We start from the raw sequence: 15,413 nt of genomic DNA, 5'->3' as shown, positions 1-15,413 counted from the left end.
TTGGACAGGAGAGTGACTAGGAGATCTGAAGAGGAAAGGGAAGAAAGTTAAGACAGGGCAAATGGAGAACACATGTAGCTTAAGTTTGGGATGCCAGAACTCAGCAGTGCTCTGATTAAAACAAAAACAAGCACCAATAAAATAAATCACTTGGGTAGTGTTCTGCTTTGCCATGTACGCAACCCAGTTTTGAGCTCAGCTCCCACTGCATTGAAGGAAGCTCTGCTCCTGTGGTCTCTTTCACACTCTCTCTGCCTCTCTATTTTTATATTAAAAAATGACCTGGTACATAATGATAGAAAAGGACCTAGACACCTATCATGATGAGATGAGAAGTTTTACCATTGGTATCAACAACTGTACTGTAAACTGTTACCCCCCCCCCGATAAATAAATAAATAAATAAATAAATAGAACACCAACGAAAAAAAGAACACTGGAAATGATAATTGGGGGAAATGCTTTTAAGTGAGAAATTAAGGGAAATATTTTAAATTTACATCTTTAAATATGTCCTGCTAGAAGGAATATGTGTATTTTTGTCAGAAGAATGATGACAAGGGCAACAAAAGGGAATAAATAAATAAATATTGACAAAAAAGAATGATGGCTAATCTTCTATTTTTCAAGTATCAGTGTTTTTATTTTTCAAAATAACTTAAACATGGCATGCTAAAGCTATTGATCTTTTTTTTTATCACCATTGTATAAAGTGAAAAAGAGAAACTTTGAGAAACTATTGTTCAGTGAAGTCCTGGAGCTGTACTACTTATTATAAGATTGTCGTTTGAGGAGAGTATATTTCATCTCTGTTCAAGATATATTGTAATTTATCTCTTAAAATGTTTGTATTTTAACAGTGTCCTTATGTGTGCCATTTGCTATACTTACTTACCAAAAAAGAGAATGGTGAGTATTTCACTGCAGTTGTTTTATATTTACTCTGTGGCATTAACATTTGCATTTATAAAGGTAACTAGTAGCTTTAAGTCTGTGACACAGTTTTGGGGGAATTGCTTTTTAGTGTTTTTATCTGTAAGCACTTGCTTAATGGCTTAACTGAACAAAGTGTTTGTATTCTTGATGTATTATCAGAAGAATCTACATAAGCTGCATGATCTCTTTTTATTCAGAAACAAACACAGTACTTTTCTTCTTAATCTTTTCCAGTTAAGCCATTTCGTGTGAGAAAGCTGCTTGATCTTCAGGCCAAAATGGTGAGTACCAAAAAGACCTAAAACTGACCAATATACTATGAACTAGACTTTGGTGGTATAAATTCAAAGGAGTAATTAACTTCAAGCAATATATTGTCTGGGTAGTTTAGTCAACAAAATAAAAATGAGAATCAGACTCTAGGTTAAGGAGTGGTGGCAATAGTTGAGAGAAATTGTAAGTGATAAGTAGAGATTAACTAGATCAAAAAGGATAAGAAAGGTACTTCTGACTTAGGGATTAGCATGAGCAAATGCATACAGAGTTCAAACAGTAAGTTAAAAAAAGTGTTTAAGGAACTCTTGGTATGGTTGAAATCAGTTTCAAGGAATAGTAAAAAAAATGAGATCAATGTTTGTGATCTCTGAAATCATTTTTTCTAGATACTTAACATTTTAATATACCTCTTGACTTTTATCTCTTTTCTTTAAAGTTCTCTTGCATTGTTTCTATTAGACCTGACATATAATAAAAATATGTGAAACTTTGTCTTTGAAGTAATAGGGAGTCGTGATGCCTGTGCCTGTTGAATATTAGATGACTTACCTAAAGGCATTCAGATTAATGAAAGACACAAACACACATGCACATTTGTATTTACCTAATGTGAGGTTTTCTGTTAGTATAATTCAATGATTGTTTTTGTTTTATAGTCTGCTGTTTTGATTTTCTGGGTATAATGTCATCTTCTACCTCTGAAGATAGTAACAATAATGTATTTATCTAAATTTGTTATTTCACATTAATAGAAATTGTACATTTTTAAGTTTGATGGCAAAATATTTTAATAAGATCTTGCTGATCTCTTAACTGAAATATTAATGCATGTTCAAGTTAAAAAGTAATTTAGGGGTCACTTGGTGGTGCACCTGGTTGAGCGACTGCACACATTATAGTGTGCTAAGGCCCAGGTTCAAGTCCCCAGGCCCCACTTGCAAGGGGAAAGCTTCATGAGTGGTGAAATAGTGCTTCAGGTATCTCTCTCAGTCTCCTATCTTCTTTTCCCCTCTTAATTACCTTCTATCTTTATCCAAAATAAAATACTAAAAAAAATAATTTAACACAGATTGTTAAATTTACATTTAAAACAGTCATTAAATATATGGCTTCATTATTAACATTCTATATAGTACTTTACTAAATCATTCCATTGTCAATTTGCACCCATTTATAAAGATTTATTTATAATATTTTTGATCAGTTGCATTCTGGTGAATTTGGTCAAATTCAGCAACATCAAAGCAAGAAGACTCACATGTAATCAGTTTTAGTATATGTGCTGCCAAAGCAAGCATGACTCACCTGTAATCAAACAGAAATAAGAATAATAGGCACATTAGCACATGCAAGCAAATAATATGGCTATGTTAATTTTTAAAAATTTATTTGCTATAATAATGTTACAAGGTTTTAAGATTACAATGTATAGTTCTACATCATACCCACAACCAAAATTCTATATCCCCACCCTCCCAAAGATAACCACCATAGTTCTCACAAGTCTTCTTTGCTTGCTTCTATAATAATATTATCATAACTATTATTATTGTTATTATTATATTTTAAATGTTAATCACATCCAAAACACCCTCGCAGGAATGTTCAGGATAATTTTGTGCCAAATCTCAGTATTCCTTATGACCCAGCCAGATTGATATACCAAAATAACCATCATAGATGACTAGCACTCTAGAATATAAGAAGTAGAAAGGTTTGAAGATGGGTCCTGGTACACTCCTTCAATCTGAGTCCTGATGTTTGCTAGTCAACTGAGTAAGTTTGGGGTTTGAACTACTTTTTTTAATTATCTTTATTTATTTATTGGATAGAGACAGCCTGAAATTGAGAATGAAGGGGGTGGCAGAGAAGGGAGAGAGACAACTGCAACACTGATTCCCCCTACAGGTGGGGACTGGGGACTCGAACCCGGGTCCTTGTGCACTGCAACATGTGTGCTCAACCAGGTACACCACCACCCGGTCCCTTGAACTACTTTTTATGTAGGTTTTTAACCAGTTCTCCTGTTTTCTGTTTTTATGCTACTTTTCAGAGTTATCTAATAGCTCAAATTCCTTAGCCTTCATGGAAATTCTCAAGCGTTAATCTACTTCATTTGAGCCCTTTTCTTAGGTTTTATTTTCTCTGTTCTTCTAAGCTAGTTATTTTTAATTCTCCCATCTTCATTCTAGATTCCTAAACTCATGTTGAAATACCTCACTTGCTGGGGCTGAGTGGTGGCATACCTGGTTGAGCACACATGTTACAGTGTGTAAGGACCTGGGTTCGAGCCCCTGGTCCCCACCCGTAGAGGGAAAGCTTCCCAAGTGGAGAATCAGTGCTACTGGTGTCTGTATCTCTCTCCCTCTCTATCTCCCCATTCATCTCAATTTCTGGCTGTCTCTATCCAATAAATAAAGATAATTTAAAAAAAAGAAAGAAAAAGTATCTCACTTGCTGTTGTCTCCTCTCTATTCTCTTTGAACAAGCTTTGAACTTACGTTTTATTTTATGCTTTTTCATTCCTTTTCTCTAAATGCAGTGTTGGGAAGATCCAGAGTTAAGCACATACATTCCATATGGTTTGCTTAACTAGAAGCAACCACAGAGCCTTTCCCCACTAGGGAAAGAGAGAGACAGGCTGGATCAACCAGTCAATGCCCATGTTCAGCAGGGAAGCAATTACAGAATCCAGACCTTCAATCTTCTGTATCCCACAATGACCTTGGGTCCATACTCCCAGAGGGTTAAAGAATAGGAAAGCTATCAGGGGAAGGAATGGGATACAGAGTTCTGGTGATGGGAATTGTGTGGAGTTGTACCCCTCTTATCCTATGGTTTAGTCAATGTTTCCTTTTTATAAATAAAAAATTACAAAAAAAAAAAACTTAACCAAAGGAGACAGTAAATCAAAGCAAAGCAAATTAAAACTCTATTTTATCTCTAAAAAAGAAAGAAAGAAAGAAAGAAAGAAAGAAAGAAAGAAAGAAAGAAAGAAAGAAAGAAAGAAAGACAGACAGACAGACAAGGCTGGCAAAATAGCTCACCTGTGCACTGCCATACACCCCACCTAGATTCGAGCCCAGCTTCCCATTTTGTTGGAATAAACTTTGGTGCTGTGATATCTCTCCATTTCTCTTTCCGTCTCAACCTCTTTTCCTTTCTTGCCTTGCCTCATCTGGAAAAGAAAAGTCAGTCTGGAGTGGCAAAGTCCCAACAACAAATCAAAGACCACAGCAGAATGTTAATTTTTGGAAAAAACAAACAAACATAAAAACAGATTTAGCTAAGTAGATAAGATTCAAAGGTCTCGAGAGTCGGGCAGTAGGGCAGCGGGTTAAGCACAGGTGGCACAAAGCGTAAGAACCAGCATAAGGGTCCCAGTTTGAGCCCCCGGCTCCCCACGTGCAGGGGAGTCGCTTCACAGGCGGTGAAGCAGGTCTGCAGGTGTCTGTCTTTCTCTCCCCCTCTCTGTCTTCCACTCCACTCTCCATTTTTCTCTGTCCTATCCAACAACAACAATAATAACTACAACAATAAAACAGCAAGGGCAGCAAAAGGGAATAAATATTTAAAAAAAAGATTCAAAGGTCTCCACTAGTAAATATTTGCTCTATCAAAAAAATTCCAACTCATAGTAATACTATAGTGTTTATTGCACATCAGTACAAAGATCAGAAGATATTTCAGTTTTATAGTGCTGTTATAAAATAAAAATTTGTGTTTTTGAGGCCTCTTTTGCGTTTTATTTTGTTCAATATTTGACTTAAGAATATTCTAATAAAATAACTTGGTTACTCCCCTGGAATTCATTTTGATGGTATGCTTTTCAATGACCAGATTTCCTATTAATTTTCTGGGAAATGTGATAAGAAGATACTATTTCCTTTCCTCTGTTTCCTTTTTTAAAACTATATGTTGTTCATTTACTATTTATGTGATAAAGACAGAAATTAAAAGGAAAGGGGAGAGAGATACACACCTGCAGCACTACTTCACCTCTAATGTAGCTTTCTCCCTGTAGGTGAGGAGTAGGGTTTTGAATCCAGGTCTTTGAACATTGTAACATGTGTTTAACAAGGTACATCACCACCTGCCCCACCCCTTTTCTTCTCTTGGATTCCTGTTTTTTAAATTTTTATTTATAAAAAGGAAATGATGACAAAACCATAGGATAAGAGGGGTACAGTGCCACACAATTCCCACCATCAGAACTCTGTATCCCATCTCCTCCCCTGATAGCTTTCCTATTATTTATTCCTTTCCCCCCCCCCCATGTTTCCTTGTCTAAATCTAGAATGAGAAAATTTGAGTCCTATGTATGTTGTCAGTGAAAGTAAGCTGTGGTAGCAGGCCTAACTGATAAGCCTAAGCCATGAGCAAAGAAGATAAATAGGAAAAAGAAAAAAAGAAAATGTAGGTAAGAAGTAAAATAAAGAAAAAGTTCATAAAATAGATTCTGCAGGTTAGGAAATGTGGTTTGTTTGCTCTTAATTTTATTGGGGAGTTAATGGTTTACAGTATATTCTTTTTTTGAATTTTTAAAAATTATCTTTATTTATTGGATAGAGACAGCCAGAAGTCAAGAGGAAGTGGGAGACAGAGAGAGAGACCTGCAGCCCTGCTTTACCACTTGCAAAGCTTTCCCCTTGCAGGTGGGGACCAGGGGCTCGAACCTGGGTCCTTGTAACATGAGCATTGTAACGTGCGCTCAACCAAGTACACCACTATCCAGCCCCGTATAGTCTTTAACACATAGGCACAAACTCTCACGTCCACTTGATTGATGTCTGTGAGACATAGCAAGGTCCCAATCAATGTCCCTTCATCCTGTCCTTTTCCTTCCTTCCTCGGTTTTTTTTTTCCTTTGGTGCAGTATGCCACCCCCAGTCCAAGTTTCACCTTATGTGTTTTATTCTTAAGTCCTATGCACAAGTGAAGTCATTTGGCATTGGTCTTCCTCTTTCTTGTTTGTCTCCCACAACACAATGCCTTCAAATCCTGACCATAATATTGACAAGGAGATGCCCTCATCATTTTTCACAGCTGCGTAGTACTCCATTGTTTGTATGTACCTCAATTTTCTTAGCCATTTACTTGTCCTTGGGCATCTGGGTTACTTCCAAGTTTCGGCTATTATAAACTGTGCTGCTATGAACATTTATGTGCAGAGGTCTTTTAGGATAGGTGTTTTATGTTTTCCTTGGGTAAATTCCTAAGAGAGGGATTGCTGGTTCATAAGGTAGGCCCATTTCCAGAGTTCTGATGAATCTCCAGACTGTTTTCCTTAGGGGTTGGACCAAATAACATTACCATCAGCAATGTGGAAGAGTCTCTTTTCCCCACAGCCACTCCAAAAACTTCGTGTTTCTGTCTTTTCTAATGTATGACATTCTCACAGGTGTGAAGTGATTATCTCATTTTTACTTGCATTTTAGGGAAGGTTTACTTATAGTTCACTTAAGCTTCTGGTTATTCCTTTGTTTTCTATAACTTCCTGTAGCTGTAATTCAAAGTGAAATTAAGACTCAAATATATGTTTAGTCTGTTTGGTCATTTTTTTTCTTAATCATTGTTGTGGTTATTATCATTATTATTGCTGTCAATGTTGCTGAATAGGACAGAGAGAAATTGAGAGAGGAGAAGACAGAGGGGGAGAAAAAGATAGACACCTGCAAACCCGCTTCACTGCTTGTGAAGCAACCCCCCTGCAGGTGGGGAGCCGGGGGCTTGAATCAGTATTCTTCAGCTGGTCTTTGCACTTCGAGCCACATACGCTTAACCCGATGTACTACCGCCCGACCCCCTTGTCATTTTTTTCTTAGCAGTCACAGAATTGAAAACTCTTAAATTTTATTTCAGGGAATGCAGCCTCATCTCCAAGCTTTGTTGTCATTGTATAAATTCTTTGCTCCTACTTTGATTTCTGTATCCTTGCCTGCAAGGAAGAAGGTAAGGTATTAAGAAGAAATAAGCCATATTGAGATTGAAATTATTTTTGGTAAAGTTAATTTATAGATTTGTACTAAAATGTTCAGAGCATACTGCTTTAAGATCTGGTATTGTGGAACTATTACTAGGAAGCAATTTTAGAGATTAGCACTTTGATTCCATTTGGTATATTTAATAGAGTTCTGATCAGAAAAAAAATGAAATGATTTTATGTGTGTGCAAAATATTTCATGACTAGTACTTTGAATTAATGAAGAGTTGGGGATTAAAAAATTTTTTTGGTATATTTATTGGATAGAGACAGAAATTGAGAAGGAAGGAGGTAATAGGGAGAGAGATAAACAGACAGACACACCTGCAACATTACTTCACCACTTGCAAAGCTTTCCCCCTGCAGGTGGGGACGAGGGGCTTGAACACGGGTACTTGAACATTGTACCATGTATGCTCAACCAGGTGCACCACCCCTAGTTTGGAATTTTATACTGCTTTGAATTATGGGTTCTTATTTTCATGTGTTTTACATCCAAACTTACAGATCTATTTTAAGAATTCAGAGAATCTGTGGAAGACAGCTGTACTTGCTGTGAGGCAAAGAAACCAGAGACATTCCCCAGAACCTCTAAAACTGATGATAAGTCTAGCTAATGTTCGTCCAATAAAAAGAGTAAGTAAAACCTCAGATAACTTATGTAGCCTTGTTTTAATAATCTAAACAATAATTATTCAAATGTTGGCAGAGATATCGAAGTAAATTTTATTTTTATAGGATTTTATTTTTTCTTTATTGGGGGATGAATGTCTTACAGTTGACAGTAAGTACAATAGTTTGTGCATGCATAACATTTCTCAGTTTTCCACACAAGAATACACCCCCCCACTAGGTCCTCTGCTATCGTGTTCCAGGACCTGGATTTTCCCCACCATCCACCCCAGAGTCTTTTACTTAGGTATTTAAGTAAATTTTAATTACTCAGACTTCTATGCAAATTCCATGCATTTAGTCACCTTAAAAACTGCTTGCTTTTACATTTAAGTTTGTAGTCTATTCTGTCCATTGATTGCTTGTTTCATTATTATCTTTCTCCTTTAGAAATGGAATCCTCACTCGACCATACCTGAGATAAACTCCAAAAGCTCCAGTGAAGAATGTGGGAAGAAAAGAAAGACACTTTCCGATTACCTCAGTAGCAATCAATCATTTCCACTAGAACAACTGAGAAGTTTCCCTCAACTCTTAGAGAACATCCATTGCTTAGAGGCATGTAACTGGGCCATGGGCTTATTTACATTTCGTATTTGATCTTCATGATCTTTGTTTTTGTTAGAAATTTCCTATCTGATGATTTCTTTTTTGCTTTGACCTGCTTTTCATATACTATAGTTGACTGATCACTCTGTTTTTGCAGCTGCCTTCTCAGATGGGTGCAGTGCTGAACAGTTCTCTGCTACTTCACTATATTAACTGTGTCAGAGATGAGTCACTCTTACTGAGATTTTATTACTGGTTGAGTCAAACATTACAAGAAGGTAAAAAATTGATACTAAAAGCAAAATAATTAAAAAATGGATTTCATGTATAATAAGGTTACTGAATTTTAGGTAGAGCTTTCATTTGCTTTAATTATTTCTCTGGTAATATACTCAGAATCTGGCTGCTTCCTCTAATTTTAAGGGCAGTAAGAAAAGTGTTACATTGTTTAGGAAACAATGCTGGGTAGCCACAAAACTCAGAGTGGCTTTAGATGGCTGTCACAATGTAAAGCCACTTTCATCTTTGAATGTTCATAAATTTAATATTTGAAGGGGAGCCGGGCGGTGGCGCAGCGGGTTAAGCGCATGTGGCGCAAAGCACAAGGACCGGTATAAGGATCCCGGTTCGAGCCCCCGGCTCCCCACCTGCAGGGGAGTCGCTTCACAAGCGGTGAAGCAGGTCTGCAGGTGTCTATCTTTCTCCCCCTCTCTGTCTTCCCCTCCTCTCTCCATTCTCTCTGTCCTATCCAACAACGATGACATCAATAACAACAACAATCACTACAACAATAAAATAACAAGGGCAACAAAAGGAAATAAATAAATAAATATTAAAAAAAATTTAATATTTGAAGTCCCTATCTTCATCAAATTTCTGTTAACCAAGCTCAGAGGAGGCTTATATAAGCCAGACTATCAGTTTACTTCTTTTTTTTTTTTTTTTTTGCCTCCAGGGTTATTGCCAGGGCTTGGTGCCTGCACCATGAATCCACTTCTCCTGGAGACCATTTTTTCCCTTTTTTTGCCCTTGTTGTTTTATTATTGTCGTGGTTATTATTATTGTTGTTGTTGCTGTCATTGGATAGGACAGAGAGAAATGGAGAGAGTAGGGGAAGATAGAGAGGGGGAGAGAAAGACAGACATCTGCAGACCTGCTTCACCGCCTGTGAATCGACTCCCCTGCAGGTGGGGAGCCGGGGGCTCGAACCAGGATCCTTACGCCGGTCCTTGTGCTTCACGCCACATGCATTTAACCCATTGTGCTACTACCCGACTCCTGTCAATTTACTTCTTATAATAGTACTTTAAACAACATAATTTTGAAATACTCATTTCACGTTTATATGTGGATATTTTTTAGTAAATACTGTTGACCCTTCATATCTGTAGGTTCTTTGTTCAGGGTTTCAACTACCTGGGGATGATGGTTAGTTGAATCCCTGGACAATGAGACTTGAGGATTCAGAGAATTGATTTCAAGTGACTAGAGAAAACACAGATTTTAGTATCAACAAGAGGATCCTGAACCAGTCTCCCCAGCCTACATACCATGGGACAACTGTAGTTAAGTTTCGAAGGAGTTAAATGTTTTATGTGTACTTATGATTGTGCTGTTGACACAGCTAACCATTGCATTATTCAAAAGTTAACTGTAATTCTTTCTGGTGCACAAAAATTTTTGTCTTCCAACTGCAGTATCCACTTTCTACTATCAGTATATATGAACCAAATTATTTTATTATTATTTTTAATTTTTATTGCCATCAGGGGCTGGGGCTTGGTGATGGCACTACAAATACACAGCTCCTGTTGGCCATTTTTGTATTTTTTTCTATTTTATTCAATAGGACAAAGAGAAATTGAGAGGGGAGGGGGAGATAGGGAGGAGAGGGAGAGGGAAGAGAAAGAGGAACACCTACACTCCTGGATCACCACTCATGAAGTGCCCGTACTACAGGTTGGGTAGTGAGGACTCAAACCTGGGTCCTTGCACATGGCCTTCCGCAAAGTACTATGTGCCACCCTCCCCCAATTACTCATTTCTTAATTACAGAATTTAAAGAGAGAGAATGAGGGAACCTTTCTTCCAGGCCATAGTAAATCTGTTCATTTATTCCTCAAAGGGGGTCTGTTTTTCCAGAGTTAATATTTCTGTTGATCATACTATTTATTTCCTGTGTAATTCACTCCTGACTCAAGTGTTTAAAGTCAGTTTTACTTGCTTCCAGTGTAATTCTTCTATGTAGAGATATTCCTTATATAGAATGTTACAATTGACTAGATTTCTGCTTACTAAAAGTTCACCCATTTTTTAGATTACCCCAATTTTCCCTAACTGAAGCATATGGTATTTTCAATTTTTTTTTATGGTCTTTGCCAGGGATTTACTGCCCCAGGTCAACTTTATCACTATTTTTAAAAATTTCTTTATTGGAGGATTAATGGTTTACTCAACTTTTTCAGATAGGTAGACACAGAGGAGAGAGAGAAATACTACAGCACCAAAGCTCCCTCCCCTTCATGCTATGCCATGGTTCCAGAAATTCAAACTGGTATTCTCAAACTTTTAATTCATAATCTTTTAGATTGAGATGAAGCTAATCATATTTGTTATATATATGAATTTTCCCACTTGACTTTTTTTTATCAACTTTGCCCGTATTATCCAGTTCTTAAGGAATATCACATTGTCACTTCTACATAAAAGCTACTATATATACAGAGTGAGTTGGCTAATGGGTGAGACTGATGGCTTGTTTATGTTTGTGATTGGTCACACAACAATTAAGACTGCACAAAGCATAGTCATCTCTATTCTGACATAAGATATAAATGACAGGGAGTCGGGCAGTAGCACAACGGGTTAAGCACAGGTGGCCCAAAGCACAATGACAGGCATAGGGATCCCAGTTCGAGCCCCTGGCTTCCTACCTGCAGGGTAGTCTCTTCACAGGCAGTGAAGCAGGTCTGCAGGTGTCTTTCTCTCCCTCTCTCTGTCTTCCCCTTCTCTCTCCATTTCTCTCTGTCCTATCCAACAACAACGACATCAACAACAACAGTAATAACTATAAAAATAAAATAACAAGGGCAACAAAAGGGAATAAATAAATAAATAAATATTTGAAAAATCTTTTAAAAAGATATAAATGACAAATGCTTATGTTTAATGTTTCTGCTCCAGAATGTATTTGGTACAAGATGAATAATTATGAAAATGCAGAAGAATTCTCTGATTTCTTGGACACTGTCATCAGGGCAGAATGCTTCTTACAAGTAAGATTTGACAGTATTTACTCAGTTTAAAACTCTCATTATAAATAGATCTGAATTGAATTTATCTTTACACTATTGGGATTAAAAATATTTTTGTTAGGACTGGAAAATGGCCCTGCCATGTTTGTGTTCCAGGTTCTAGTCCTGACACCACATGGAGGTGCCATGGCACCAAGAAAAACTGGTGCTTTGTTGTTTGAACGACTTTCTATCTAAAATAAAATTGAAATGTGCTTTGGAACAATGAGATCATATATATATGTAAGACTGGTACCACCAAAATTTTTTTTAAAAATCCAATTTAAAAAATAATGTATTAAACTATGCAAGTAAGAAGGAAAATCCTATAGATTAAAAAGAATAAACTGATGATATAATTCAGGGTTTAATTAATTGAATTATCAAGTAACATAATTCTCATGGGAGTCACTACTTGAGTTCCTGTAATCAACAAGCACTTTTTGAATGTTAAATTGTTTCAGCCAATTAATGATCTGGCTTGGGTAACCCTAAATTGTAACTTAAACTGCAACTAAAGTATCAGTTTTGTCATCATCCCAGTTTTGGTTAGGTATTTACTTTCTGTGTCCCCTCAGCTCCCTGTGTTCACCTATGTCATGCCGCTTTTCAGCTTTCATTTTCTAGACATCATGAATTCCCAGTAGATGGAACCTTGTTTTAACATCTTTTTATGCACAGTTGTTCAGCTTGGTAACTGGACTAAAATAAGTGCTGAATAAATGACTGAATCTTAAGGATTTTATGTGAAAGGATTGGAAATATAGTATGGATGATGGGGACAAATAGTCAATTTTAGGTAGACTTGGTTTTCCTGCTCAGTGGGATGATAATATTGAGTGAAAAGAATAACTGGTTTAGAAAGAAAGAATGTTTGATGTAAAGAGGTCATATCCAATAGGCAGATAATGAGTGTACATTTTAGGAATGAGATTTGGGGTAGAAATATGACTTAGGACTCCTCCTCATGATTTAGGAGGTGGTTTTAGTTGTGCTCTGGAGACTTTAGTTGTGTCTAGAGAATTCTTGTTATGAGGGAAAAAAGTCTAGAATAGTCCTCTTACACTTCACTGTTTATGGGCCAGAATATGGGCTTGGTCTGTGTCCTCTAGTGGAATTCCAACCTCATTGTATAATATACATCTTATTATATGTATTGTATTACATTATGTTCATATTACTGCATGGTCTCAAAAATAATACAATTTTCATTGTTTTTTATTACAATTTAAATTTTTTCCTTCTTTCCAGCTAATGAAGAATCATGGTATTTGAAAACTATATTATTGATAAAGATGTTAATATATGTTAATATATGGGAGTCGGGCAGTAGCTCAACAGGTTAACCTCATGTGGCACAAAGCACCAGGACCGGCATAAGGATCTCGGTTCGAGCCCCCGGCTCCCCACATTCAGGGGAGTCGCTTCACAAGCGGTGAAGTGGGTCTGCAGGTGCCTGTCTTTCTCTCCCCCCCTCTGTCTTCCGCTCCTCTTTCCATCTCTCTCTGTCCTATCTAACAACGACAACATCAATAACAAGAACACAACAACAATAAAAAGACAATAAGGGCAAAAAAAGGGAAAATAAATAAATAGAATTAAAAAAAGAAATTATTTACAAAAAAGATGTTACTGTATCCAAATATTAATCATCTGATCTTTTTCATGAGGTTATCTAGCACCAAACACAAGGCTTTTGTTATGTTGGTGAAAAAAAAAGAGAGAAAACAACTATAGCACAAAATAAAATGGTTGTTGTGAGTAATTATGACTGAAAAATTCCCTATAACATCTTGCCGTCAACTTTTGTTGTAGGAGGGATTTTATTCCTGTGAAGTTTTCCTCTATAAGAGCCTTCCTCTCTGGGATGGCTTCTCTTGTCGATCACAGTTCCTTCAGCTTGTGAGCTGGATTCCTTTCAGTAGCTTCTCTGGTATGTATCATGAAACCTTGGAGTAATTTAATTCAGTATAACACTAAGTAAATGGATATTAAATAACCTTTTTCCCCCTTTATTTCTAGAGGTGAAACCACTTCTTTTTGACCGTCTAGCACATATCTTCTTTACATCAACCACTTATTTCAAGGTAAAAAAAAAAATCTATCTTGCTTAGATTCTGTAGGAAGTTTTAGTCCAAGGTCACAACACAACAATGACTAGCAGAATTCTCTTGGACCTGGATTTTGAGGTGCTATAGTACCCAGAACAAAAGCAGTTCATAGAATTTTCTGTTGGTAAGACTCTGTTGTACTCATTATTTCTAATGTGCTTCCTCTTGCAGCAGGTGATAAAGAGGATGAAAAAGTGACAAATGGGTATAAAAATAAACTGAGAAATTATTGTGGCTTATATTTTCATAGATACACATTTTTCAGATGCATATTGAACACCTCTGTGTTGGATGTCCTTTTTTATTTGTGTACTACTGCGTTATAACATTATATAGGTTTCATCATTAAAATGAAGCTCTCCATTCCACTTTGGATCTACTTCTTGATATGGGGCATATGTAAATACCAAAGCAAACAAAAGTTTTTGTGATAATCATGTTCTGTAGTCATTTTCTGCTAATTGTTTGAACCTTTTATGATAAAATTGAAATGTGTTACTGTTTCTGGTGTATTCTCCAAAAAAGACTACCCTGTTTCCCAGTAATTCTATCTCTCTAAGCTAAAGAGTTGTTTCATTTGTTTGTTTTGTCATTGCTAGGACTTCATTGGTCCTGGTTGCCTTTTTCAGATAAAAAGAGACAGACACTGAGAGAAAGACATCATTGTACTGACACCTCCTTCAGTGTGGTAGGGTTGAGGCTCAAAGCTGGGTTGGTGCATGACAAAGTAGGCACCCTTCCAGGTGAGCGATCTTGCCAACCCAAGAATCATTTTCTTATAGAATGGCTATCCTATCTTCCAAAAAGAGTGACAGTACAGGTAATGTTTATTTTATAGGGTTTTTTTTTCATTTAAATCAGTTATAAATTGCCACGTTTATAGGAAAAATGTTGTCCAGGTTAATGTTTATAACAGTCAAATGACACTTTGTTAATTTCCTATCATATTAGCTTAGATTTGAGGCTTCTTAATATTATTTTTAACTTAATATTTGACCAATATTTTTCATATGACAATATGCCCCACTTTTCCCCAGCTAATAAATTTTTAGTCACTTTATCTTGCAACTTTCATGATTTTCATCCAGTCTGCTAATTGGGTCATTCTTAATTTCTTTTCTTATTCTACCAATCTAGGGAGCTATTTATGTACACATACTTGACTGAACCATGTGAAATTGTTATTTTTGTAGGTCATAAATGTTTGACAATTACCAATTTCATATTGTACAACCTAATGACTATATATATATATATATATATATATCTACTCATATACACATATATTTATGTTTGAGAGTAGAACAGTGGGAAAGGAAAGGTTGAAAAGAAAGGGAGAGGATAGTTTAGAGTGAGAATATGTGATGAGGAAGAGAGAGAATAAATAAATAAATAAATGAATAACTCTAAATTTTTTTCCACCAGAGTTATTGTTGGGGCTTGATGCCTGCATAAAGAATCCATGGCTCTTAGCAACTTTTTTTCCATTTTATTTAGGTTTATTTATTTTTAATTTGCATTAATGATTTAATATTGATTTACAAAATTAGAATTTAACAGATGTAATTCACATCTTTCTCACCACCAGGGTTC

The 15,413-nt window shown here is 36.3% G+C and overlaps 1 protein-coding gene across 3 annotated transcripts in view; it reads left to right on the top strand.

Moving 5' to 3' along the window:
• CENPI (centromere protein I) overlaps positions 1-15,413 on the top strand; it is a 70,038-nt gene that overhangs the window by 14,353 nt on the left and 40,272 nt on the right. For all 3 annotated transcript variants that reach the window (XM_007538547.3, XM_060183374.1, XM_060183373.1), the window contains 9 exons: positions 861-909; positions 1,171-1,217; positions 7,075-7,164; positions 7,703-7,831; positions 8,258-8,425; positions 8,574-8,694; positions 11,600-11,691; positions 13,525-13,642; positions 13,732-13,796. In XM_007538547.3, coding sequence (XP_007538609.2) covers positions 861-909; positions 1,171-1,217; positions 7,075-7,164; positions 7,703-7,831; positions 8,258-8,425; positions 8,574-8,694; positions 11,600-11,691; positions 13,525-13,642; positions 13,732-13,796 — 879 coding nt within the window. The remainder of the gene's footprint in view (positions 1-860; positions 910-1,170; positions 1,218-7,074; positions 7,165-7,702; positions 7,832-8,257; positions 8,426-8,573; positions 8,695-11,599; positions 11,692-13,524; positions 13,643-13,731; positions 13,797-15,413) is intronic.

The sequence above is a fragment of the Erinaceus europaeus genome, chromosome X (genome assembly GCF_950295315.1).
Source record: "Erinaceus europaeus chromosome X, mEriEur2.1, whole genome shotgun sequence".
NCBI lineage: Eukaryota > Metazoa > Chordata > Mammalia > Eulipotyphla > Erinaceidae > Erinaceus > Erinaceus europaeus.
Note: the sequence above shows the minus strand (reverse complement) of the source record. Positions and strands in the feature narration are given on the sequence as shown.